This window comes from Sinohyriopsis cumingii, chromosome 2 (assembly GCF_028554795.1).
Source record: "Sinohyriopsis cumingii isolate HCF-2022 chromosome 2, ASM2855479v2, whole genome shotgun sequence".
Lineage (NCBI taxonomy): Eukaryota > Metazoa > Mollusca > Bivalvia > Unionida > Unionidae > Sinohyriopsis > Sinohyriopsis cumingii.
The window spans coordinates 78,373,313-78,401,072 of record NC_142962.1 but is presented as its reverse complement, the minus strand read 5'-3'; the positions used below and the strand labels follow the sequence as shown (position 1 = coordinate 78,401,072).

General features: G+C 32.1%; 1 protein-coding gene across 1 annotated transcript in view; it reads left to right on the top strand.

The window, feature by feature from the left end:
* LOC149805242 (uncharacterized) overlaps window positions 1-26,278 on the top strand; it is a 133,322-nt gene extending 107,044 nt beyond the window's left edge. The window contains exons 13-18 of the mRNA XM_089948790.1: window positions 1,421-1,644; window positions 7,458-7,606; window positions 10,384-10,419; window positions 14,374-14,610; window positions 20,148-20,213; window positions 21,876-26,278. Of these exons, the coding sequence (XP_089804916.1) occupies window positions 1,421-1,644; window positions 7,458-7,606; window positions 10,384-10,419; window positions 14,374-14,610; window positions 20,148-20,213; window positions 21,876-22,084 (921 nt within the window). The 3' untranslated portion in view covers window positions 22,085-26,278. The remainder of the gene's footprint in view (window positions 1-1,420; window positions 1,645-7,457; window positions 7,607-10,383; window positions 10,420-14,373; window positions 14,611-20,147; window positions 20,214-21,875) is intronic.
* The last annotated feature ends 1,482 nt before the right edge of the window (window positions 26,279-27,760 follow it).

Below are 27,760 nucleotides of genomic sequence, written 5' to 3'. Positions count from 1 at the left end.
AGACTGAGTTCTCACAGAAAAGTCACTTCTTGTGCCATAAGTTTTCTTATTTTTCAATATTTGTAATATATTGAATGACATGTGGTATGTACTGGATATCCTTTCAATATAAATAAAGTATTCATTTCAAGGTACATGGAAGAAAGATTTTAAAGCCTCTCAATATTTTGCAATACTGTGTTAACCGACTTATAAATTGGCTTCTCCACAAACAACATAGACCCCAATCTGTTATTCTATAATGCACCAGCTGATCAGGGTCTGTGTTGTTTGTTCTATTAATTGGTCCTAACAAACTATAGTAACCCTGATCTGTTGGCTTCTTATGCAACAACAGATTTGGGTCTATGCAGTTTGCATTTGGATCCAACTTGTGAGTGCATATTTTACCTCTGAACCCGGTGCTAGGAATATTTTCAAAGGTAAATGCATACATCTTACTTGCATTGTGTGAACTAATTATCTCAGGGATGTTCAACTTGCCTCTGTGGGCAGATCTGGTCTGCATCCTGGTTTTATCTGCTTCTTGACATCATAGGGTGTGGCTTTAAACATTGCATATGCTGCACATGCCTGCATTATCTTGTGCAGATCCACCAGTAATAATTCATCCAGAATATCATGCCTATTTTGCATTTGGAATTTTCCCCAATAAATTTTCTAATGAAGGGTCATGTTGGTTGATCAATGCCAAATACAGAGGTATGTACCAGCAGGTACAATCAATTGTCCGTAAAGAATCCTGCAATAAATAACCTGTTGTCTCCAAAAGGTTACAATGTTAATCTTAAGAGGGCAGCATGATAAAGCTAAATGTCAATAGATATATCAACCAGTTTATGCTTAGGATTTCTAGCCATACATGTCATACCTGTACTCATGGATTTAAAGGAACACACCAGTTAAATTATTGGTCTCCAAAGGACAAACTGGTCTTGCTGATTGTCTCCACAGAGATAAATTGGTTGTGCTTAGGGTCTCCAAAGAACCAACATATATCCATGCTGGTTATCTCCAGAGTGAGTGACCATTGTTCATGCTAATGGTTGCCAGGTATCCAGCAAACATTTTATTTGGATGGTCTCAGTGCCAGTTGATTCCAAAAGTATATCATGGCCATTGTTTAAAGGGCTGTTAGGACTGTGGTCTAAAGTTCTAATCAGGTTATTTTGTATATTCTCAAAAAGGTTCAAACATTTCTCAAATACTTAATATTTTATTTGAAAACTCAAATTTTATAACTTTCTGCTAAATACAGAATTTTGAAGACTTATTAAATCTGAATCTTTTCAGCATTGGCAAACTTGCTGTGAATAACTTCAAAATCTTTCATCAGAGAACAATTTCTTTTTTACTTGTCTTCATCCTTTTACAAATTTTGAAATGAGTTCAAAATGCAGTCAAAACCTTTTTTTTGCAGGAGAAGCAGAAAAAGAAGAAGAAGAATGCAGAGGCAGAAATGGACAAATTGGCTCAAAGGACAGCAGCCATGTTTGAGAGTGTGAACTTGGAGGCAGGGGAGACTTTAAAGTGTGCCAGGGACCTTAATGATACGATGGGAGAAGACATTAAACAGAAAAGGAAGGAACAGATAAGGACTACTAATTCCCCTAGGGAGCTAACGGATTTGAAAATGCAAGAACTGTAAGTCACGAATCTTTCATAAGTATTTTGTTTGAAACAAACTCTATGAACAAGTTTAATGATTTTATTTTCAGATCATGGGAGTTGGCTAAAGAATCTTGTAATTCAAGGAGTTATATTTATTTAACTTTTTTCTTAACTTCAAACTTATTTAATTGTTGATTGCACAAGTTTATCAAAGCTTTCCTAATGGTTAAAGGTTTGGTAGGAACCATGGTTGATTAGTGGTTCAAGTGCAGGACTCAAAAAAGAAAAAAGCACAGGTTTGAATCCAGATCAGATCTGGTACTTTGGCCATTGTGATATGTCTCTAGGCAAGTCTGTTTGCAACTTAGCATGATGTGACCTTTTATGTGTTGTTGTGTCATTCAACACCAATGAAAGAAATAAACAAATACAGCATTGACATGCAATGCATTTTTTGTCAAGGAAAACTTAAGAGCCTAGAGGAAACCAGCGGCCTACAGGCGCTACCTGTCTTTGCTGTACGATTTTAGACACACTATTTTTACTCAGCGTAGTGTTTAGTGTACTATAAGTTTATGATATCATTTAACATGTTATTACTATGAAATGTCACACATATGAATGGGTTTATTAAACAAAATACACAACTGAATATCTCTACATGTTAGCAAGCAAATGAAATGGGTCTGAATTACACACTGGTATCTCTACATGTTAACAAGCAAATGAAATGGATCTGAATTACACACTGTTTGGTATCTCTACATGTTAACAAGCAAATGAAATGGATCTAAATTACACACAGTTTATGCCAATCACAAAAAGATTACACACTTTTGTATATGTTCATGTGTTTTTAAATCTTAATGTCCTTCAAAATAATATTCAAAATAACTTCAAACTTATTTAATTGTTGATTGCACAAGTTTATCAAAGCTTTCCTAATGGTTAAAGGTTTGGTAGGAACCATGGTTGATTAGTGGTTCAAGTGCAGGACTCAAAAAAGAAAAAAGCACAGTTTAGTATCTCCACATGTTAGCAAGCAAATTAAATATATCAAAATTACACAACTGAATATCTCTACATGTTAGCAAGCAAATGAAATGGGTCTGAATTACACACTGGTATCTCTACGTGTTAACAAGCAAATGAAATGGATCTGAATTACACACTGTTTGGTATCTCTACATGTTAACAAGCAAATGAAATGGATCTAAATTACACACAGTTTATGCCAATCACAAAAAGATTACACACTTTTGTATATGTTCATGTGTTTTTAAATCTTAATGTCCTTCAAAATAATATTCAGAGGTTTGGTCAGAATTGCATTCACACTACAAGCCAAGAATTATATGACACTCTTTAATAAACCAGGCGTGTAATAACCAGGTCACTTCATTCATTTTTACACACTAAATGCAGTAATAGAGGTGAGATGTTGCAGTCAGTCATGTGTTTGTGTGTGTCTCTGTGTGTGTGTGCTGGAGTTATATTTATAGGTGGGTTGTTTGGTCTGTACTTGCAACATTATATGATCTTTGTTGTATGCCACCCACATTAGCAGAGATGGGCAATTATAAAGTGTGTGTGTGTGTGTCTTGACAGAATAACTTGTGAACCATTTGATGGAATCGTGTAGGTTCATAATATACGGGTGATAATGAAAAGATAATGAAGACATTAGATTTTACAAATTGATTATTAGTTGTCATATGAAATAATGGCAAAATAATAATACTTACAACTGAACAACTCACAGAATGATAGAATTACCTCACCCCCATTAAAAATTATGAAGATGGAAATACTTACAAATGAGGAAAATCAAGCAAGATCAAGGTCATGGAATGTGTCCTTCTAGCCACTGTACTCATAATTTTTTATGTTAGGAAAAAAGTTATAATGGAATTGTTCATATAATTTAATTTTATTAGTGTTCTTTAATAATCAAATTCTTAATGTAAGCCATCCGCAAGGAATAGTTTCAACATGCAGCAACATTTTATCTACACATTTTTCAAAGCAACCAGGAAGGCAAATATTTATTTTGTTGTGAGGCCATTATCAACATAACAGATCCTTGATTGCTTGCCAGAATATCTTTGAAATGAATTACATTGAAACTTAAGTTCCCAATGCAAAATGCCAAACAACATCTGTCAAAACTGTTCTGTGGTAGTTTAGTTTAATAAAAATTGAAGTGGCAATTTAATAAATCTGCACTGTGGCAACTTATTTTAATAAAAACTGTACTGTGGTAATTTATACTGTGGCAATTTATTTTAATTAAATCTGTGCTGTGTCAATATATTTTAATAAAAACTGTACTGTGGCAATTTATTTTAATTAAAACTTCTGTAGCAATTCATTCTAATAAAAACTGCTGTGGCAATATATTTTAATAAAAACTGTACTGTAGCAATTTATTTTAATTAAAACTTCTGTAGCAATTCATTCTAATAAAAACTGCTGTGGCAATATATTTTAATAAAAACTGTACTGTGGCACTTTATACTGTGGCAATATATTTTAATTAAAATTGTGCTGTGTAAGTATATTTTAATAAAAATTGTACTGTAACAGTTTATTTTAATTAAAACTGTACTGTAGAAATTCATTTTAATAAAAGCTGTGCTGTGGCAATTTATACTGTGGCAATTTATTTTAATTAAAACTGCTGTAGCAAAATATTTTAATAAAAACTGTACTGTGGCAATTTGTTTTAATTAAAATATACTGTGGGATTTTTTTAAACTGTACTGTGGCAAGTTATACTGTGGCAATTTATTTTAATTAAAATATGCTGTGGCATTTTTTAAAACTGTACTGTGGCAAGTTATATTGTAGCAATTTATTTTATTAAAACTGTGCTGTGGCAATTTATTTTAATACAAACTGTACTGTGGCAATTTATACTATGGCAATTTATTTTAATTAAAACTGGTGTGGCAATTTATTTTAATAAAAACTGCACTGTGGCAGTTTATTTTAATTAAAACTGTGGTGTAGAAATTCATTTAAATAAAAGCTGTGCTGTGGCAATTTATTTGAATTAAAACTGTTGTGGCAACTTATTCTGATAAAAACTGTACTGTGGCAATTTAATTTAACTAAAACTATACTGTGGCATTTTAATAAAAACTGTACTGTGGCAATTTATTTTAATAAAAACTACTGTGGCAAGTTATACGGTGGCAATTTATTTTATTAAAACTGTGCTGTGGCAATTTATACTATGGCAATTTATTTTAATTGAAACTGGTGTGGCAATTTATTTTAATAAAAACTGCACTGTGGCAGTTTATTTTAATTAAAACTGTGGTGTAGAAATTCATTTAAATAAAAGCTGTGCTGTGGCAATTTATTTGAATTAAAACTGATGTGGCAACTTATTCTGATAAAAACTGTACTGTGGCAATTTAATTTAACTAAAACTATACTGTGGCATTTTAATAAAAACTGTACTGTGGCAATTTATTTTAATTAAAACTGTGCTGTGGCAATTTATTGTAATAAAAACTGTACTGTGGCAATTTATTTTAATAAAAACTGTACTGTGGCAATTTATTTTAATAACTGTAGTGGCAATTTATTTTAAATAAAAACTGTACTGTGGCACTTTATGCTAAGGTAATTTATTTTAATTAAAACTGTGCTGTGGCAATTTATTTTAATAAAAACATTACTGTTGCAAGTTATACTATGGCAATTTATTTTAATAAAAACTGAGCTGTGGCAATCTATTTTAACTAAAACTGTAATGTGGCAATTTATTTAATAAAAACTGTACTGTGGCAATTTATTTTAATAAAAACCATACTGTGGCAATTTATTTTAATAAAAACTGTAATGTGGCAATTTATTTTAATAAAATTTGTGCTGTGGCAATTTATTTTAATAAAAACTGTACTGTGGCAATTTATTTTAATAAAAACTGTACTGTGGCAATTTATTTTAATAAGCCTTTAGTAATATATGGTATCTTTGTATTATTGATGCATTTGTTATAACACCATAAAATATGTAAATTATTCATCTGACACATTAGAGAAATCTTATTCAGCCAAAAGTATTAAAAAACATTTTTTTTAAAATTCATGGACATTACTTTCAGTTATTTAGCAAAGTCTCAGTTTCATAAGCATAACCATAAACTAGTAATAAATACATTTTAGTTAATTTACAAGAATAATTTTAAAATTATTAAAGCCACAGTGGAAGAACAAATAGTATATACCTCTGTTAACTTTAAAGTATTTTTCACAAACTAAAAGTTGCATGCAAAATATCTTGTCTCCAGGTTTGTCTCAGCTGTTTATATTCCCTCTCTGCAAATTGTTCAGACTTTAGTTTATTATTGTCCTAGATAAAATAGAGTATGTTCTACAAGTATTCTTTTTATATTTATTTAATATAGAAGTTTAATAGTTGGCCTATTTTGCTAGCTATGACCTTGGCAAGGAAAGGTTGAAATAATTTAATGTGTCATAAATTTGATGTGAATATAAGTTTATATTTGTCACATAATGTTCTAACTTTAGTTCATGGAAGTACTGAGAAATATAATAGTCTCTTACTAGTATAACATGACTAACAGTTCAGTAGCTCAGATAATATATTTACCTTTGACATCATGGACTGTCCATTTTATTTCCTTAAGGTGCCTAGATTTTGGGGAGAAAAAAATTCTGTCCATCATATTTGCTGGAAAAAGAAAGTTTTCTTGAAACAAAAGAAAAATAAATATCTAAGTTGGGGAGAAAATCCTTGCCACCCCCTGTTATATATATTTGATTTGATTTTCATTTGATTTAAATTAATTGTTTGTTTGTTAGTTTTTAAAAAAAATATTATTCCATTACATGCTATTATAATGTAATTTTATTTACTGGAATTTGACATCTTCCATAAATTAATTTGACCTGACTCTTTTTTGTAAACACCCAATATTAGAACTTTGTATTTAATGCTGACCTAGTTCCTGACCTTGAGTCAAAATCAGAAAGAGCTGGAGTAAACAACATTTTTTTAAATTCATTCTTAGTGTGGATTTATAGAGTGAAATTGAGGCTGTACTGGGAGTATGTGACTTTAAACATGTAGCAATTATTTCAAAATTCTGGTTTTACCAGAGGGTTGACCCTTATCCAGGCATCTCTTTTACGCAGTAGCCAGATTTAATAGTGATGTTTCAAGAAATAATTTTAGTTGGGCTTTTACACACATAGATGTCAAGATGGGTTTTTTTTTGTGTGACCAGTTTGAGTTGAAATTCTGTTTTATGGAATTATTAATTCTTTTCCCTGTGAATATTTAAGTGTTCATACAGAATTCTTGGACAAAGACATTTATTGAAATTTTATTTGGTATTCAAAACTGGAATATTATTTTCTGTGGTTCAACAAGGAACTAACTGTTGACACATCAGGACAACACTGACTATTGCATAATTCATCATCCTCCATCTTGGAATTTTTTATCAGGACTCAAACTCAGATTCATTAGAACATTTTATTACTAGGACTTTTAGTTTTTAATTCTTGGATTATTTTTGGATTTTATTCATAAAACTGTAAGTTCTTTTTCTAATTTTTATCTTGTTTTTCTAGGGAAATGATTGTTAAATTTTACAAAGCTTCTTGTCTTCACTTTTTTTCTTGTTACTTTTTATTAGAGCTTGAACACATAAACCTTCCCCACTGAATAAATGGTCACTCATCCCTCATCATCATAAGACACTACCCACATGTCATACAAAAATATGCCATGTTTGTGAAATCTTACATCAATGGTGGTATTTGAAAAATAGATTTTAAGTTTACTGGTAATCTTGTATATTATAGATATGAGGAGCAACAGGCTCAGTTGGCAGATACGGAGAAGCACCGGCAGAACAAACACAAGACTTGGCACAAGAAGAAGGATGAGGAAATGAGGAAGAAACTCCTCCAAGCCTACAGACCTCATCTTCCACCTCAAGTCTTTACTAAAGGTAAGCAATGAACCCCATTATTATCATGTTTGTAATATGGGAGATACAGCAATTGATATGTTAACTTGGAACAAAGTGTACCAAAAGTGCTATCATTTGATGGTGTTTGACCAAGAGTACTTTCTTTAGGACATTCTAGATAAAGAGTTGACCAAGGGGATATTTCATTAGGACTCTTTTCATAAACAGAAGACCCAGGGAATATTTCATATGGACTCTTTACATAAATATAGGATCAAGGAATATTTAATTAGTACTCTTTAGATAAATAGGAGACCATGAGAATATTTCATTATAGCTCTTTACATAAATAGGAGACAAAGGGATATTTCATAAGGACTCTTTACATAAACAGGGGACCAAGGGGATATATCATTAGGACTCTTTACATAAACAGGGGACCAAGGAGATATTTCATTAGGACTCTTTACATAAACAGGGGACCAATGGGATATATCATTAGGACTCTTTACATAAACAGGGGACCAAAGGGATATTTCATTAGGACTCTTAACATAAACAGGGGCCCAAGTTGATATTTCATTAGGACTCTTTTCATAAACAGGGGACCAAGGGGATATATCGTTAGGACTCTTTACATAAAAAGATGACCAAGGCGATTATCATCATGACTCTTTATATAAACAAGGGATAAATGGGATATTTCATAAGCACTCTTTACGTAAACAGGAGACAAATACGATATTTCATTAGGACTAAACTGGGGACAAATTAGATATTTCATTACAAATTTCTTCATAAATAGGGGACCTAGATGCTCATATTCTTCCTGATTTGTTTAAACAAGTATATTAACTGAATAATGATTGTCATATTTCTATGAACAATTGTCAATAAAATGTTTTCAAAAAGACTGATCTTAAATTACTGTTCTTAACTGGCATGTGTTGTGCAATTCTTGTTTTATAACACATACTCATCATTAGTGCAAAAAAAACTTGGCTCTAACTGGTTTAATTCTTTGATTTTGTACAGGAATCAAGGTTTATATATCCTCAAAAGCATCAACCATTAATGCAAACCAAATTGACTGTTTGCTTTTTGTAGCTGTTCATAATATTGGATGTAGTTCTCTTTGATTTATACTTCTATCCATTTGAAATAGATAGGTGCTGATAAATTACCGTATAAATTCACTTATAAGTCAGGTCCAACTGCAAACTTCATGGACCCAGATCTGCCATTGAATAATTTGCTGCCAGATATTGGTCTCTGCAGTTTGTTAGAAGTAATCAGTAGAAGAAACTTTATAGACATTGATGAACCAGCTCACTATGCGATGGCAGATCAGGATATATGTTTAATGCAGTTGAAGTTGACTTATAAGTGAGTTTATATGGTACTCTATTGACAAGGGCTATACTTTGTCAGCATTTTTCACTATGCTCAATCATAGGTATGGAGGGGACATATAATGTTACCAGTATCCATCTATCCCAGTGTGTCATAGTGTGTTATGTCTATTATGGAATTTGGATTCAGATTGGTAACTTTTTAAGGACTGAAGAAATTGAAGCCAATTTTTGTATGAGGCACTGACCAGTAGGTCAGTTATGATTTTTGTTGCTTTATGACAAAATCTGATGGATTTAAGGCCCCAGTTTTACTTGATTTTTTTATTCTCAGTTTTATCACATTAGCAGCAGACTTAGGCATCTCTGTTATATGGATACAGTTCTAGTTATCATTAATTTTCCATGATTTAAAAATTATTATACGGAAAATGTAATTAATAATTTTCAATTTATTTTTAAATATGAAAATGTGTGGACTTTAAAAAAATAAAGTTCTATTAAAAAACTCAGGTGCAAATAAGAGTTATGATATATATTGATGGAATATATGAAAACTTACAGTGAATATGGCAATTCAAAATTACAACAAAAAGAAATTAATATAATGAACCATTTTTTTTATCTTATAGGTGTTGTCTAGTGTTGTAAAGCACTTAGAGCTTCTAAAGATTAGGTGCTATACAAAGTCCTCATTATTATTATTATTATATATACTCAGTTATAAGTCAAGCTCAACTACAACATGCACAGAACCAGATCAGCCACTGCATAATGTCCTCGATATTTGGGTCTTTGTAATTTGTTAGGACTAATCAGCAGAAAAAAACAACACAGACCCAGACCTGCCAGCACATTTTGCAGTAGCAGATCAGGGTCTGTATTGTTTGCAGTTGGATTGGACTTACGAGTGAGTATATACAGTACAGACAGAGAAAGCACATTTGCCTCTTACAAATAACTATATCTTGCAGATGATATTATTTTATCATAACACTTGCCTTTTTCTGTGTCTTGATGTATCATACAAATTGTTCACCACACTGTGGCATAACACAGCTACATACTGTATATACTCACTTATAGGATGAGTCCAGCTGCAAACTGCACAAACCCAGATCTGCCATTGCATAATGAAGATCTAGGTCTGTGCAATTTGTTAGGAGTATTCAGTAGAACACACAAAATAGACCCTGATTTGCAGGTGCATTATACTATGGCAGATCAGGATATTTGTTCTTTGCAATTTGACTTGACTTAAAAGTGATAATATACAGTAATGGTGTTGTGTAAAGTCCTTGATATGTTGTGATAAATAGAAATCATGTTGTGTTTTTACATGAAATTTGTCAAACTCATTGAATAAGGCAGCATGTCACTGCATCAGTTGAAATATAATATTCAAGTTACGTCATACGATCCATTCATAAAATGAATTACTTTATATGATCTGTATGTGTTCAGGTTCCAGCCGTACAAAGTCAGCTAATCGTAGAAGAGGTATGGTTATTATAATATTGTGTTTGATTTTTTTTTGTGTCAGATTCTTAAGGATTTGGTACTGGATGCCATTGTACAAGTATTTTCCCTGTGATGAATGAATATACAGTCAAACTTGGTCTAGCAACCACCCACATATAGTAACCACCTGTTCAAAGTGACCACCATTTATTGTACCCTCATTGCTGGAAATATTTACATGACTCTGCCCATTATTCCAAATTGTCCATCACATTTTCTATAAAATTCTGGACAAATCACATAGTTTCACTTTCCCAGCACAATTTGTATCTTGTTCCTGACATGCAGGCAAAGAACTCTTTCCAGTTCTAACTTTCCAAATTTTCAGTAACATGTGCCTGTATATAGTAATTATAACAAGCTGTCTGCAGGGAATAATTCCTATTTTTTGATCCTATGGACCCTACTTATGGTGACCAGCAGGGTCATTCATTAGCATTCATTAGTCCAGCCACTGTAACAGAAGAAGTTTCTGAAGTTTGGCTCCTCCAGATCTCCTGTGTGATTGTTATATACAGGTTTGATTGTATGCAGTATAGATTGTTCTAGCCAGTAATCTCTAAAGTTCATTAATCAGTACAGTATAACCTGTCTTGAATGACCACCCATTCTGATAAAAAATAATGGCCTCTCAAGACAGGTTGTCTCTCATAACAGGTTGTAGCACTGTATAATCAATAAATCTGTGCATGGAGATTCTGGTCTCTCAAAACAGGTGGTCTCTCATAGCAGTGGTCTCTCAAGACATGTTTTACTGTACCACCCATTGAAATATTAATTTAGAGTTATCTGTTTAATAAATAGGTGTGCAGGCCATGTTTCCTCAAAAAGATAAAATGTATGCTGGCAACCATATTGTTTTCATTATGGAATTCACATAACATTGCATTTGTTTTTGCACATGCAACATTACTTTAGAGGGTGATCAGAATTATCCAAATTTGCTTTATCTTCCTTTTGATGCAAGTTAATTACATGTTAGATTTTTCTGAAACCCAACCTATGAACATCTTTGCTAGCCAAGCTTCTAATAACCGTATCTACACCTTGGCATGTCGAGTAGATATTTCTGTGCTTCGGGTCTGTGAATTTCATTGGATGCAGTGGCAAGCCACCACATCCAATAAAAATTAAATTGTTCAAATTTGAACACCGTTCCTACATGATTGTGACAAGGGGAGCACACAACTTGAATCGACAGATAAATAAGCAATTTTCTAGTGGTGGCCCATGTTTGCACAAATACCTTTTCACTCAAATCCACCTGTAATGGCTTCCCTCTGGTAGATAGTCATACTTTCAATGTTAAACTTACAATGTATCCTTTTTAGGTCAATTGCAACCACCATTTTTGGCAGATGTACAATGCACCACACTACTGGTTAGCTGGCATTTTATACTAAGGGAGGCAACACATTAAATCCAATAGATGTTGCTAGGACAAAGCACTAGTATAGCTGTTTGATCCGCCATGGTGTAGATAGGATTATCGGAACCTTGGCTAGCAAAGATGACCTGTGACAGGTCTTGAGAATTTTTAAATTTTTTAAATTTTTTTTTTATTTTCTGCATTGCCACTGATATATTCTGTTCTGGATATTTGCTATTATTGATATCATATTGTTCAGAAAATTATCTGTAACTTGTGAGATTGCCCTTGATCAGCCGAACTTCCTCATTTTCACCATATTTAATAATTTGGATAACTCTTGACTTCAAAGACCAGTAGAAGGTTCAACACTCAGCAGTTAAAGTAAAATTTTGGATTCCTTTTCAGCCAGTAAAGGAGCACCAGTCCCATTGAGGGACTCTTGGTTTATTACATAAGTTTGCTAATAACTTTGGGCAAATGCATAACATATTATTAAGTATGATAGCACTAAAGGTCTTGCAAAGTGGACATCCTCACATTTTGGGTTTCCATTTGATTATTAAAAAAATGCATACAGGGCAGGCCTGTTGTCCTCAACCAGTATTTGGGAATATGAGTAGGGTTTCAGGGATCAACCTTTTGTACTATATTAAAACTTTACATATTTAAATTTCTGTTGCCAATTTTGAAACTTAAAAACTTTGATATGAAAACTTCAAAGAATTAAACGGCTTTTGGTTAGGATTAGTTATTGTTTAGGCTTTATTGTGGTAAAATACTTCACTTTTTACACTTGCTATTACTTATGTATAAATGATATATATATATATATATATATATATATATATATATATATATATATATATATATTCTGTTTCTGTATAGTTATGTTCAACAGGAACAGGTGTGGATTTGGTGAAATGTTAAATTGTGTTGCTGGTTGTGGTTTTATACAAATGTCTAATTAATGCATAACATTGTGTTAAACGGGTTTTTGTTCATAACTTTAAAGGATTACATAATACAAAAAACATAATTTAGTCCATGTTAAAAATTTGATGTTGTTTGAAGTTTTGTGTTTTTACAATAGTATTGCTTTTACAGTATGTAAACAGTTTTTCAGTGTCTCAAATAAAAACATTTCTCTTGCTAGTCTGATTTGTTATGCACACTCTTACATGGTGACTTCCTCTAAAAAAAATTAAATTATAATTAGAAGTAGCATGTTTCCAGATGTAAATCAGATTACATTATATTTAGAAGTAGCATATTTCCAGATGTAAATCAGATTAAATTATATTTAGAAGTAGCATGTTTCCAGATGTAAATCAGATTAAATTATAATTAGAAGTAGCATGTTTCCAGATGTAAATCAGATTAAATTATAATTAGAAGTAGCATGTTTCCAGATGTAAATCAGATTAAATTATATTTAGAAGTAGCATGTTTCCAGATGTAAATCAGATTACATTATATTTAGAAGTAGCATGTTTCCAGATTTAAATCAGATTACATGATAATTAAGGCAGAAATAGAAAATCTTGTCTTAAGAAATAATATGCAATGATTTTGTTGTGAAGTGACTTTTTTTTCTTCCCTAATTGATGGGAGATTTATATGTGTGAAATGAGATGTAGTTCAGTTATTGTACAGTTGCTATAATAGCATAAAGGATGGTAATTAAAAAAAATTAACATTTATTTTATAGCATAATTGGTGACAGTTCAAAAACTGTAACATTGCTTCATAGTAATGGGTGGTAATTGAAAAATTGTATCATTGCTTTCATAGCATAGTGGGTGGCAATTCAACACTACAGTATATATATATATATATATATATATATATATATATATATATATATATATATATATATATATATATATATATATATATTCAGACTGATGTGGCCGTATCATTAGATTCTTTCGTGACTCATACTTTTTAAAACTCTTATGTACTAATTTTTAATGCCTGATATAACAAAATCAGAGGACACATTTTCAAGTATTTTTGTTTTTTGTTTTCTTATTCTTTATTTAAAAAACTATTCTTCTTGCTATATTTATTTAACCTCAGTCCCTCCATGCTGATTGCATAGTGTCCTTTCTCTTTTGCCAAATATAGTCTGCATAACTGATAATTTTAACAAACTTTATGGTCTTACTAAAATTAGTAGGAAAGTATAGATCCACTGGAGTTTCAAGGCCAGTTTTGTGTCTTTCAATGCAACTTAGGTTTAAGTAAATTATTAGACATGATCATAGTTATCTCTCTTGGATATTGTTGCACTGATGGTACTAATTTGAAACATGAGTAGAAAATACTTGAAATAAAATCTCAACAATAATTTCACCAATAAAGTTTCAAATATTTGTATAAATTCAGTAATTATATAAAAAGAAAAGATTTTGACAAATATTATCAAGATGTATTTATGATAGCAAAAATAGAATATAAATAGCAATATCTATGGAGTTATGTTCTTCTCAATAATTTTATGTAAATTAGTTATCATTTCAACTCTTATAGCCATCAGTATTTTTATACTTTGTTTTTAGATAAAGAGCAGAATGATTCACAAGAGAGGACCTCTGGCAGTGGTGAAACATCCACTAGTCCTGTACCATTAGACGTAAGACGATCAATGCTGGCAACAGCGCAACGTCCAAGATCAAGCCATAGCCGTATGTCAGCAGCTCAGTACAAAGTCAAAGATAAGAAACTGGGGGTACAAATGACTGGATATGGACTCAGGAGGATTCGAGACCCTCCATCCCCTGATAGTGAGCTAGCAGGTATAAACATGCCGTAATTTTTCACAGATATATTAGATAAATTACATCAAGTTCTTTTAAGCATATCAGTTCTAAGTTTATTGATCATAAGATTGTAGAAAATCTAGTTTTTATTCACCTAATCTTCTTCTTCATTATCGCATATATGATTAATTACTTTTGAAGTAGGTTTTAAATGGCTATCTCAACCACCTTTCCCCTCCCCCATCAACGTCAGGTGGTTACTGGTCTGCTAAACGTCAACCTTTACATTTTCTTAACAATTTTTGATACCATCATAAAATAGCAAATCATTTTAACTAATAATAGATAGTACTTTTAGTCACCTGTATAAAACATTTATATTTTTTCATTCAGTCTGGTCTTGTTTATTTTAAACTTAGAAAAGTTCAATTTTAAATGAACAACAATAAATTGTTCATATTTTAGTCATTGTTTTATGTATCAGAGAAATTTAGATGAATCAAATGCGACCCATTTTTTTAAATATTTCCAATCACATTATTTAACCATCCTTCTCTATGAAATACTAACGAAAGTGTTTTGAAAAGTTTAGAAATTTAACTAAAATTTAACAAGCTAATATGTCTTGAAGTTAAAACTGTTTGGATTTGTATGCAGTAGTCAGTAATATTTCAGTATTCCTGAACAGATGCTGTTACATTAGGATCCTTCTTGAAGAGGATGTCAGCAATGGAATCACTGAGAATAAAAACTCATTGTAAATAAATTTAAATTTTGGAATGAAACAAATAACAGATTTTATTCAGATTGGGAGTAAATTACCAGTCTTTATTGCTTAGTCAGTCAAATTCTGTTTTTATGAAAAATTTCACTGATCTTTAATGTTTTGTTCAAAACAGATAAATTTATCGTGAGTCAAACAAAATTATCTTTCAATGAGTGTATTGCAAATGTCACGTTCTTTGTGTCCTTAGTACCACATTTCCTCTCTTATAAGTCAAGTCCAACTGCAAAACAAAATAGACTAGCTCTGCCATAGCATAATGTCCCAGTAGATAATAGTCTATCTTTTTTATTCTTCTGATTGCTCATAGCTAACTGTAGAAATGCAAATCTGCTGGCACATTATTAGATGGCAAATCTGGGTCTGTGCAGTTTGCAAATGGACTCTACTTATAAGCAAGTATAGATGGTATGTCTAGTATTATTTTCACTTCATGTTTTTTAAAAACATATTCAGAACTTGTATTTAAGTTTGATACTTATGCAGTTCTCTTGTCAATTTTAGAACTGTATAAACGTCTGAAAGTTAGGTAAAATAGGTGAGTGCTAATGGCCCACTTGGGGCTCTATAGATCCAGACAGCTGCATGTGGATCTTTCTTGGGCAATACCCAAAAACATTAATTGAATGTAGATCAGTTTTAATGTTAGTATAGATTTAAAGAGTAGATGGTTGAGGAACTTATATCATCTTGGTTGTATACTATCACTGTATGACTGCAGAAAACATACCCCTTTGGCATGCAGTTTCGGAGAGAGTTTGGCATTGTGTTATTTGTCTGACAGGTCAAGTCCAGATGCTGATGTTACTGAAAATCTTTGTTCACCCTTCTGAAGAAATCTAAGAATGTATTTCAAAATTGAATCAAATTGCAATATGTGTACTTTCGTGTAATCATATAATCTGCAGTGACAAAGATCTGAACTAAACTTTGTAAATCCTTGGTTGAAATTCATCAAGCTCTAATTTTCTAACTCATGACAAAATTAAATACTTCACTTTGGCTTCTGTTTAATTTTATCATTACATATGCACTGTAAGCAGGGAAATATCCTGCCATAATACAAAAAGTATGAAATCCATCTTCATATATTTATCCAGAAAGGATGAAACAAAAGCAAGTGAGGAGTGCCATTGTTCATTACTAGATGAAGTTGCAATATCCTAATACATATTCCTCTTGCCATGCATATTATTTTTTGGGGTGTGTAATAGTATGGGTGAGCTCCCCTGCATGTCATAAGAGACAACTAATAGAAGCAGAAGCTGCTGTGGTGCTGTAGTTAGCTTGCAACCAAAAAGGGTGCATGTGTGAATCTGCCCAGGCTGGTTGCTTTGGTGTGCCCTTGGGCAATGTACTGTACTCCAGTTGCCTTGGCACTAGATAGCCTATTTGTGTTACTTTACCATAAAGCACCCAACCAAACCAAATTTTGTATAAAGTGATTATGTCATGAAACAGAAGCGAAGTCAAGAGGAATGTCCTGGGACACAAGAGGCCTTGACTTGTCTTCTAGGCAGTGATGTAGCTAACATTGTGAATTTAGCACATGTTTGAAATAGCTCATACTGGAAGTAGGGAAGTCATTGGATCCCCAGAAAAATGTCTGAGAATGCATATTGTGCTCAATGCCATTCCATTTAAATTATCAAAATTATATATAACACAGCTTCTGTTATGTTGGGTTTTTTTTTACTATGAAAAATATATTGCTCTTGGATAATAAAAACCAACAGCAGTGATAAATCAAGTGGGAGATATAAATAAAAAAAACATTTCTTTTCCAATGAAAATTATTAAAAAGTCAAATCCTGGAGACTTTTTTTAAAAGAATCTTAGATTTCATTATATATAACATTTTATCATAATTTGTATATTTTATTTACAAACACATTTAGATAAATAGTTTGTTTGTAGTTAGGTTTGTAAAGATCCAAGGAATTTTTATATCCTTATCAGAAGACCTGGAGATTTAACACTAATCCCGAAGCCTTGTGACAGAACAGGGATCTGTCAGAGCAATATGTACTCAGTTATTGACCAGCATGACTCAGCAATATCTGTGACTTAAATGAATCAAAGGAACAACTATTCCTGGTTGTACCAGATATATTTGATTAATGCATCTATTTCTCAAGCAGTGGTAGAGTTCTGCACATTTTTACAAAGTTAGACATTGTAAACAGAAGAAAGCTATGTAGCTCATGCTGAAATGTGTATTGAATTACTTTTCAGATTAATTGGAGCCTTATTATGACATTAATAGTTTATATTAAATTCATACCATGTTTCTGTACAAATTACTTATACATGTATGAACTTAAACAGTCATCAAATGGGACATGAGCTTACATACTGAGAAATATTGCATCACAATGTCAAATAATAAAATCACAGTGACCTATTATCAACATTTGTTCTTGCAGCTTAATGAAAAGTATAGCATTCTGACAGTTAAACATGACCTACACATAAAACTGTGAAGAAAGAATCTTGTTTTTAAATTTAACTCAGTTTTTCTGACAGTTGGCTCATGCACTTCTTATGTGCCTTCTTTCTGAGGAAATTCATCATGCCAAACAGGCTAATGTGACCCAATTTGTAATCCTGTATGATAACATTAAATGTCTTCATACTGCTGTTTGTAGACATGCCTGAATGCTTTCCAAATGGTCTACATTGTTTTTATCGGGGAGGGGGGACCAGGGGGTGTTTACAAGTTTCTCAGTAGATTGCTGTGTATTGCAGTGAATTAAATTAAGATAAACTAATTCAACAATATCTGAGGTATCAAAAATGTCTGAATCTGTGAAGTTAGGTATATTTTGCAAGCATTAGTTTTCAGTGGCTTGCAAAAAAAGACAATTTTTATCACTACTTTTTAAAGGCAAAGTCCATTTTACATATTATTTATTACATATAGGAAGTTGGAAACATATAACATCCACACCAAAATGGAAATTGTTTTGTTTCTGCAAAATGAACCATGCATAATCACCGTTACTGTTAGCTGCCATTAGTTACTGTTCTTGATGGCACGAAGTTGGATTTTGTGTCAAAAGTAGCTACATGTAGTACTCAGTTCAAACTATTGATTATATTCATTGCCAGACATACAAAATTTTGTTTGTTTGCCATATATACCTGCTTAGAAGTTGAGTTCATCTGCAAACTGCACAGACCCTGATTTGCCATTGCATAATGCACCAACAGATCTGGGTCTATGCAGTTTGTTGGGAGTAATCATTAGAATAAGCAGCATAGACTCTGATCTGCTTCATTATGTGAAAGCAGATTAGGGTCTGTGCTGTTTGCAGTTTGACTAGAGCAGGAGTAAGGGAATATATCTGGTAATAGTCAAACATTGATGATACTTCAGCTACAACAGCAACTTATGCTTTACATTTTCAATCCAGACAAAGCATGGCAGTTTTCAAGCAATAGTTCTAGCAATTATGGCATTATCCTTATACATTCTCATGGGTCAGAAATCATTACAAGCTTAATTCCTCAGTGGCCAGAAAGGCTCAGTCAAAAATTAAAAGCAAACATCACTTGAGGTTTAGCGTGGTTAAATTGTTCTACCTCTGCCTGTATAGAGGAAGGGTATATAGCATTCTTTATGTCCATCCATCCGTCAGTATAGAGGAAGGGTATATAGTATTCTTCATGTCCATCCATCCGTCGGTCTGACTGTCCAGCACTATTTCAAATGCACCATTAGCTCAACACACAGCTTGGATGGATTACCATGAAAGTTGGTAAATATTATGGTCATAATATGAAAATGTACATATGGAGAAACCACTTTGCTACAATTATATTAGAGTTATTGCCCTTTTTGACTTGTAGCTTAATGCAGTGTAAGACAATCTCATTAGTCCTGTGGTTTATGATGGATTGCCATATAACTTTATAAATATCATGGCTATCACCTCTAGATCTTCATAACAATAAGTCATTCTGCTCTTGAATGTTTTGTCATTGCCCTTTTTGTCTTATAGATTAATGCAGTGTATGACACAATCTCATTAGCACAACAATTCCTTAAGTTTTTAATGGATTGTCATAAAAGTTGGTAAAAATTATGGTTGTCATCTGAAGGTGTACATCTTGCCAGATCACGTTGTTTTGAGTTTTTGTTATAGTTATTTCCATTATTGTCCTGCAGCTGATGCAGTGTAAAACAGAATCTTGTGAATGCACCTTTTCTTGGTTTTTTTGGGAGGTGTTTGGATGGGAGTGCTACGAAACTTGGTAAATATTGTATGCATCATTGAAGGATGCACATGATATGCTCCCCTGATTTTTGTAAGAGTTACTGCCCTTTTTGACTTGCAGCTGGACAGTGAATGAGAGAATTTTGTGAAATCAACTATTGCATTTTTATTTTGAACATGACATATTCCTAACTTCAGGCACATTGTTTGTATTTATGAAGTTATTGTTTGTCAGATTTATGAAGTTATTGTTTGTCAGATAATAACAAATGACAGTTTTCACAGACTTCCACTTTAGTTATTGGATTGCCGAAAATGCAATATTGTTTGCATACAAGAACCGATATTTGTCAAGTTTTCAGAAAATATTTATTTGTATCATCTTGAACTCTGTGAATATTGATAATAAACAAAAACATAGCTAATTTACAGTACAAGCTAAGAAACTTGTAAAATGAACATAATAAAATAAAAAATGCTTATATTAATATCAAGATGGGAATGTAATCTTCAGTTCTAGTAATGAACATGGCCTCTTAATGCTATTCAATAATTGTCTCCTTTGACAGAACTTGAGGAGGATTTGGCCGATGCCATATTCTTTCATAGGGAACCTACAGTAACTACGTATGCAGGTGAATGAATGGTGTGACATGGGTGTCTTGATTACATTTATTTTCTAACTTGCCTTTCTCTAACAGCATGAACAGTAGACACTATGTTATTTTAAATTTTTACAGGGCATTATATCCTCATAACAAATCTCAAATATACTAATTTAAGGAATGATGTAGTCAGAAAAATTCAATACCGCCTTGAAACTTTATGTAAAAAGATATGAAATAATCAATTAGGTTTTAAGTGTAGATTATATTACCATATAATGAACTTTTACTGTTATAAATTTTCCAAAATATCGTTAATATTTTTAAACTTTTCTGTATGTGGGGAGAGGAATAAGGTACATTTCTGAACTAAAGTGGCCATGTAAATGTTTATTGTTTTTACTTTTACACAAGGACTCAACAGATTAAATAATAAAAATCAGAATGCATAAAAATTACCAATTTTATTGTATTAGAATGACCTCTAAGAAGTTTATCCAAGCTTATTGAAAATTGAAAGCATATTACATTTAGGTGCATATTATATATACATTATTTGATAATGCATGCTTGGAATGTAGTAATCATGTAGTGTTACCTTGCAAATTCAGGCTTGAAATAGTGTAAATTTCCTTAGAAACATTTTGAAATAAAATTACAACTTCTGGTGTGTGCTTTAAAAGTTAGAACAAAGCACTGGATGACATGGTCAATTACTGATTGTTTCTAATATATGCTTGCAGTATATTTAATCCTTTATTAGTCCTTATACATATGCATAAAACTTCTTTCCAGGTGACTGACTAATACATGTACTTGTTCTATGGCTGTTGAAAATATAGTCTGCTTGAATGCATGCCATGTTTGATGGAAATGTTTGCATTGAAGGAAGATATGACTATATGTTACCTTGTACCTTGTCCCGTCTACAATGCTACTTAATTTCTTGTGAGAGTTGTCTCCCTTTCAGTGATTTTCAATTCATGAATTTGAATAATATAACTGTAATAATAGCACTAATATTATTAATTTCATTAATTAATTTCAGTAATTACATAATCTGAAACTTTCATGGAATTTCTTCTGTAATAATGTTTTAAAGTGTTTTTTTTTTTTCTTTCAAAATTGAACCACAGATAGATATGTCTCTGTATATACACGAATATATCTTGCATAATAATATTTTGCAGTATTTAAGAATGCTGTTTTCTCACTATGGTACAAGATGTGCCAGCTGTCAAGGAGAGTCATCCCACTTCAGTTTTTACAGCTTCAAAAATCTTCAGAGAAAGCTTCAACAGAATAGCATTATTTCTCACAATTTTATCATCCAAACCTTTTAAAGTCATTGCAATATATTTTTTTAATGTTCACCTCCATCCATTGAGAATTCATATTAATTATGTTTGTTATTCATCCTACAATGTTGAAAATTCAACCTATATTGTTCAACTGTTCTTTAAATAGAAGCTGAATTTTCAAGATGCCTGATAAGTCAAATTTTAGAACATTGAAAATAAATGGAATAAAATTTCATGACACTAATTTAAATTTTCAGCATGCATACAAAATCCTTTGGCTCTAATAGGCTTCCTTGTTATATTATACACTTCATGAAATGAATTGCTTAAATTTCCTACCAGACCCACTTTTAAATCTTCAGAATTTAAAACTTTCATTTTATATTTTCAGCTAATTGGACAAAGAAGTATAATGGAAACCTTCGTGAACGACATTCCTTATGTTTTGTGGAGCCAAAGGTGTATAATGAAATTCTGAAGGAAGAGAAAGAAATTAAGTCCCGTTATCCCCGTATGATGAAAAATGAACATGTAAATGGAACTGTTTCAAATGGGGATGTAGACTCACTACATGAATCCACAGAACCAGCAAAGTCATGATTGTGATAAGTTCCACTGTTGTTTGCCATACTGTGATTAAAGTACTCGCATTATGGACTGGAAAAATGAAACTGTAAATAAACTCTTTTAAAATGATGTTGACTCACCATGTTGAGATGCATGATAAAATAAAGTTCTTTCATTTCAGAGACAAAACTGGAAATGTTCTAATTGTGAAAATTCTGCTGCTTTACTGCAGGTATTAATTTGATGGCTTTGCAAGGACCCAGAATTGATAAAATGTGAGGACCCAGAATTGATAAAAGCCTGATCATGATCATTTCTTACTTGCTGTACTGTGATACAAGTACAGTCTGGTCTTCTTTCTCTGATAATCTGCTTATTGGAAAATCATTTTTTACTTGCTGTACTGTGATACAAGTACAGTCTGGTCTTCTTTCTCTGATAATCTGCTTATTGGAAAATCATTTTTTACTTGCTGTCCTGTGATACAAGTACAGTCTGGTCTTCTTTCTCTGTTAATCTGCTTATTGTAAAATCATTTTTTACTTGCTGTACTGTGATACAAGTACAGTCTGGTCTTCTTTCTCTGTTAATCTGCTTATTGTAAAATCATTTTTTACAAAGCTATATTACAGTGCATGGTCTTCTCTGGGATGCATGATTGTGGGATAACTGCTTATTTTTAAATAATCACGCTAAGATGTCAACAAAATGCACACAAATTGCACATATTATTGGCAAGTCCTACATTTGAGTGCGTAATTTGGATTTTTAACATAGTTTTAAAAAAAATTGGTCATATTGCTACAATGTCTGCAGTGGTAGTTTATGGTGATGTCTAGCACTGGGGCATCATGCCACATACATGTAGCATCATGTCCCACCCAGTCACATTATCCAGACACCAGGCTGACCAGTCTTAACACTAACTCTTAATGCTGAGTGCCAAGCGAGGCAGCTGCTAGTACCATTTTTATAAGGTTTTGGTATGATTTGGCTGGGGTTTGAACCCATGACCTCCCACATCCGAGGTGGACACTATAACCACTAGGCCACCTAAGCTGTGTCTCTACCTTTGATTACGTCCATTTAGTAAGTAATCTGATGGACATCAATCTGTCCATCCTGGCCTGTTTAGAATCATGAGAATTCTATGTATTGACTAATACTTGTCTCCAGATATGAGAAACTGTGATGGCAAGCAACAAGTATAGTTAGTAAACCAAGATAAAGTATTGGTTATCCTAAGATGAATAATCATTGTATGCCTGACTGGCACAGAGAGCAATCTCTACATTCATTTCCAGCTATGTAATAAAACCATATATCAGTTAGCAAATGATAGTTCCAGTTCCCTTTAACATGAGTAATAAAAAGCCTTTATCTTCATTTAACAACGAAACAAGTGATTAAAAACCAGCACATTAAAAATGCATACACATGCAGAAGCATGAACCTTTCCCAAATTAAGCAGATCAAACTTAGAACCCAAACCACACACCCCAGAAATGATCATGTAATTGTCAATGATGACCATGTGAATGTTTACAACAGCAAATGAAAAATGAACTAAAAGGAAAGTGCTTAACTGAATGACTTTGACCCTTCCAAAGTCATCCAGAAATTTAAAATCATAAAATATAGGCAAATCTTTCATAAATTCAAGTTTAAATAAGTCTGTTGATTCACATGCATAGTAATGCCTGTAAATATATGTTTTACAGTTGAACTTGTTATTGAATCTGCCATTATTTCAGAAGGTGCTGACCAAACAACAAAACAGGATTGATCCAGATGATCTTGTTGCTAAATTCAATAGCTGATCTTGGTCTACATTGTTTGTATTTTTCACCAGCAAATTAAACTTTTTTTTCCTCATTATAAGTCACTTCAAATACAAGATTTCCCTTTATATAAGACTGGTATTTCATTATTAAAAAGTAATACTGTGTACAAATACCTCAGGATAAGGTGTATGGTGCCCATGAATAACTTTATATTGAGGGAGTACTTTGCTGGAAAGGTCACCTTCAATAACATCTTTTATTCTTTTTGACAATTTCTATTTCTCCTGTTTCTGTCAGATGGCAAGCATAGACAGAATGTAACAACTCTGCAAGTCTTCATGTAACAAAGTCTTTTAAAGTGTCAGCTTGTTTGTTCAATTTTAGTTCATTGTCATTTCTATTCACATCTTTAAAACAAGAAAAGCAGCCCACATTTGAAAAAGAGAAACTTTCATGCGTATGGACCAGTAAAATCAAAAGCTGTTATCGAATGACCTCCATGCTGGTTTACAAAAGCACAAAGTAATTTATTATCATTGTGATAATTGTAAGAAATTTCATATGAAATTTTTATTCATATAATGACATTTCAGAGAGGAAACTTTAATAAATATATCAATTAATTGAAATAGCATATTTATTAATTGAATAATCCATATGAAAGTAATTATTTCTTGATTCAATATAAACACTTTTAATGATTTCTGCCCACCACAGTTCATCCATGTGTTACCAACAAGATGAACCAGTCGTGTTGGATTGTCCATGTTCAAGCTATACAGAAAAAAGATGTATATTATTAGCACTGTATATTTATTTACACAAAACTGTTCAGTTAGATAAATGATATATTTTTTATATATTTTTGTACCTTTCTTTATGCTGGTGAACCAAATTTGAGAGAAGAATTTGTGTGTTTCTACATGTCTTTAATATCACAGAATGTATAATCACATGGCATATTTTGCAATTCTAAGGAGATGATGGTGATTTGTATTATACATATATATATACAAACACAAAGAAACAATATGCATCGTTTCTTGCATAATTAATACTATGTGATACACGTCTTTGTGCTTGTAGTTTTGTGTACTGAAAACACTTTTAAAGCACTTTCGATTGTAGATTTTTTATCTAAAAAAATGATATAGGTATAACCCATTTGATTCCTACAAAAATGATATAGGTATAACCCATTTGATTCCTATAAAACCCCCATTTTTTCAAGTTATATAAAATCCACCCATTGATGCAAACCATCAAAGGTCTAGGTGTGTGCTACTGACCCAGAAATTATGGAATTTTTCCTAATTCATTTTAAAAGTTTTCTTCATTGGGATCTTGATTTATATTATAATTAGGTCATGTATTCTCTAAGCAACCAATGGTATTAATCACCCATGGTCAGTAAATCATAGAAAGTACACGCTACAAGTACATGCCTGTATTTATGATAGCAACCATTCAAAATAAATAAGCTTAATTGAAACAAATTATTATGAAAACAGGTATACATAATAATGTGGGGTTGTTAAATGCAATATTTGTGTTGGCATTATACGTTAATGTATGGGAACTCAATGAGAATTGATTTTGAAGGAGAATAAAATATATTTTCCAATTTAAAATATTCTGTCAAGAGTCTGTTTGTCTCCATGACTTTTGTACTGCATGTTCAGCTCATGAGTAGTGTTGAGATCTCTTTAATGAAGATTGATATCAAGTACAGAACAGTAAACAATGATATACACAATGAATGAAGTTAAATTTGGCTGTTGTTTTTTGTAAAGTAGAGTCATCCCACTTTACCTTTGACAATTGAGATTCAAATATAGATATACTGTTGGAAAATTTGGTGGTTGGGTGGTCTAACGTGCTTGCCTTTACCGTAATCTCACCTCTGTCTTTGTGGGTTTGAGTCTAGGGTTTGGCCAATGTTGGTATGTGAGGCAGCTTGCCAGTAGTTTCCCATGGATCAATGGTTATAACCAAGGTTTTCTAGGGTTCTTTCTCCACCAGTTCTACTGGCCACCTTGCACAGAAAAATGGCAATAAACCCAGAACAACAACAACTTCTTGAGAATTTAGCTATAGATGACAAAGAATACATCATGTTTGTTACCGTATGAAAAATTTCAAATGTCTTGTGTAGTTACATGCATCAGATGGTCCAGTGACAGTCTTGATAAACTATGAAATACTTATAACAATTTTTTTTTTAAAGTTGAAAAACTGGATTACAAAAGGACTCAAGTATGACTATACTTAAATATTTCCTAAAGAAATATTTGGTAATTTTCAGAAGTTTTAATGAAAACACATTAAATGTCATGTTTTGATTATAAATAATATTTAAATCAAATTGTGTACATAGGTTGTTGCGAATAGCTTCAACTATATGAAATTTCCGTCCAATAAGTAAATAAATTATAATTATGAATTCTGTTTCTTGTTATGTATATGTCACGATGGTGAGTTGTGAGCAGTTCACGGAATATTGTTTCAACCAGATGAGTCAGAATTTACTCAAATAAATAGAAGCAGTGATGAATGTTGGAATTTAGGTCACAGTGATCCAACTTTAGTGTCCAAAAACATTTATTTCAAGATGCTGTCATTTTTAAACTTCAATATGAAGATTTAAAAAATGTTGGAAAAAGAAATGTGCTTGATATAAAGCCAGATAAAAAATAACGGTGGTTCTGATTATATTGAAAAAAAAAAATTATGATAGGTAGGTAGGTACAAACTTATTTTATTGGTTTGGTCAGATTTGGATGGAGCATGAATTATAAAATAAGCATCATTTACATCCTGACTTTAACATCAATCAATATTACATCCCTTTGTTATTTTTTTCTCTTCCAATTTTTTTCTCTCTTTTTTTCCAACTTTTTTTCCAAACAAAAATATAGGGCTCGGTAACTAGAACCACACATACTGTTTTTTATTTGGCTTAATCAAGCTTGTATCAGTGCAGTTCATATCAACAGAGGTTTGATTTGTCATACCTTCATCCCAAAATGTACCTGCATTGCAAGTTTGGTCTCAGGGTATTCATATCAAAAGAGTTTTGATGCATCTCATACCTTCATCCCGAAATATACCTACCAGTATGCTGTAAGTTTGGTCATGGTGAGTTAAAATCAAAAAAGGTCAAGGTCACTGACTTAAAGAAGAAATTCATTCCTGCACAATAACTCAAGTTCTCCCCCACCTATAATTACTAAACTTTTGTGAATGACTTGCACTAGAGGTAAGAAAGAATCATATTGACTTAAAGGCCAAAAAATCAAACAAGGTCACTGAGAGTGAAAGAAGAAAATTGTTCCTGCACAATAACATGAGTTATCCACCATCTGCAATTATCAAATTATGTGAATGTACATGGACTTATGAAGTACCCTGTTGATTTCAAGGTCAAAAGGTTAATGTCACTGTGAATGAAGAATACATATGCTTTCCACTCAGTAAATTTAGGTCTGCATCACAGATCATAATCAAACCTTGTGAACAGCTTGTACTTGCAACAAGTAAAATGTCTATCAATTCTGGGGTCAAAAGGTCAAAGGTCAATGTCACTGTAACAGAAAGAAGAAAAATAATTATGTACAGAAATTTATATAATTAAACAAGTGGCATGAATATTCTGTGATGTTCACTTTTTCCTTCTTTATTTGTCATCTAAGATAAAAGTGCCACTGACACAGTTTGTTCAGGAAGACTACCAACAACATTTCATTAAGGTCCCATCCTAGTAGAACATAAACTTATGTCACTAATCATAGAATAATTTAGCACATTTTGAAATTTTCATTGTAAAGCTAAGTCCCTAAATGATTGTACTTACATATACATCATGATATTTGACACCTCTGAGCATTAGGAGCATGATATTGTATCTGTGCATAAGTCTGAACAT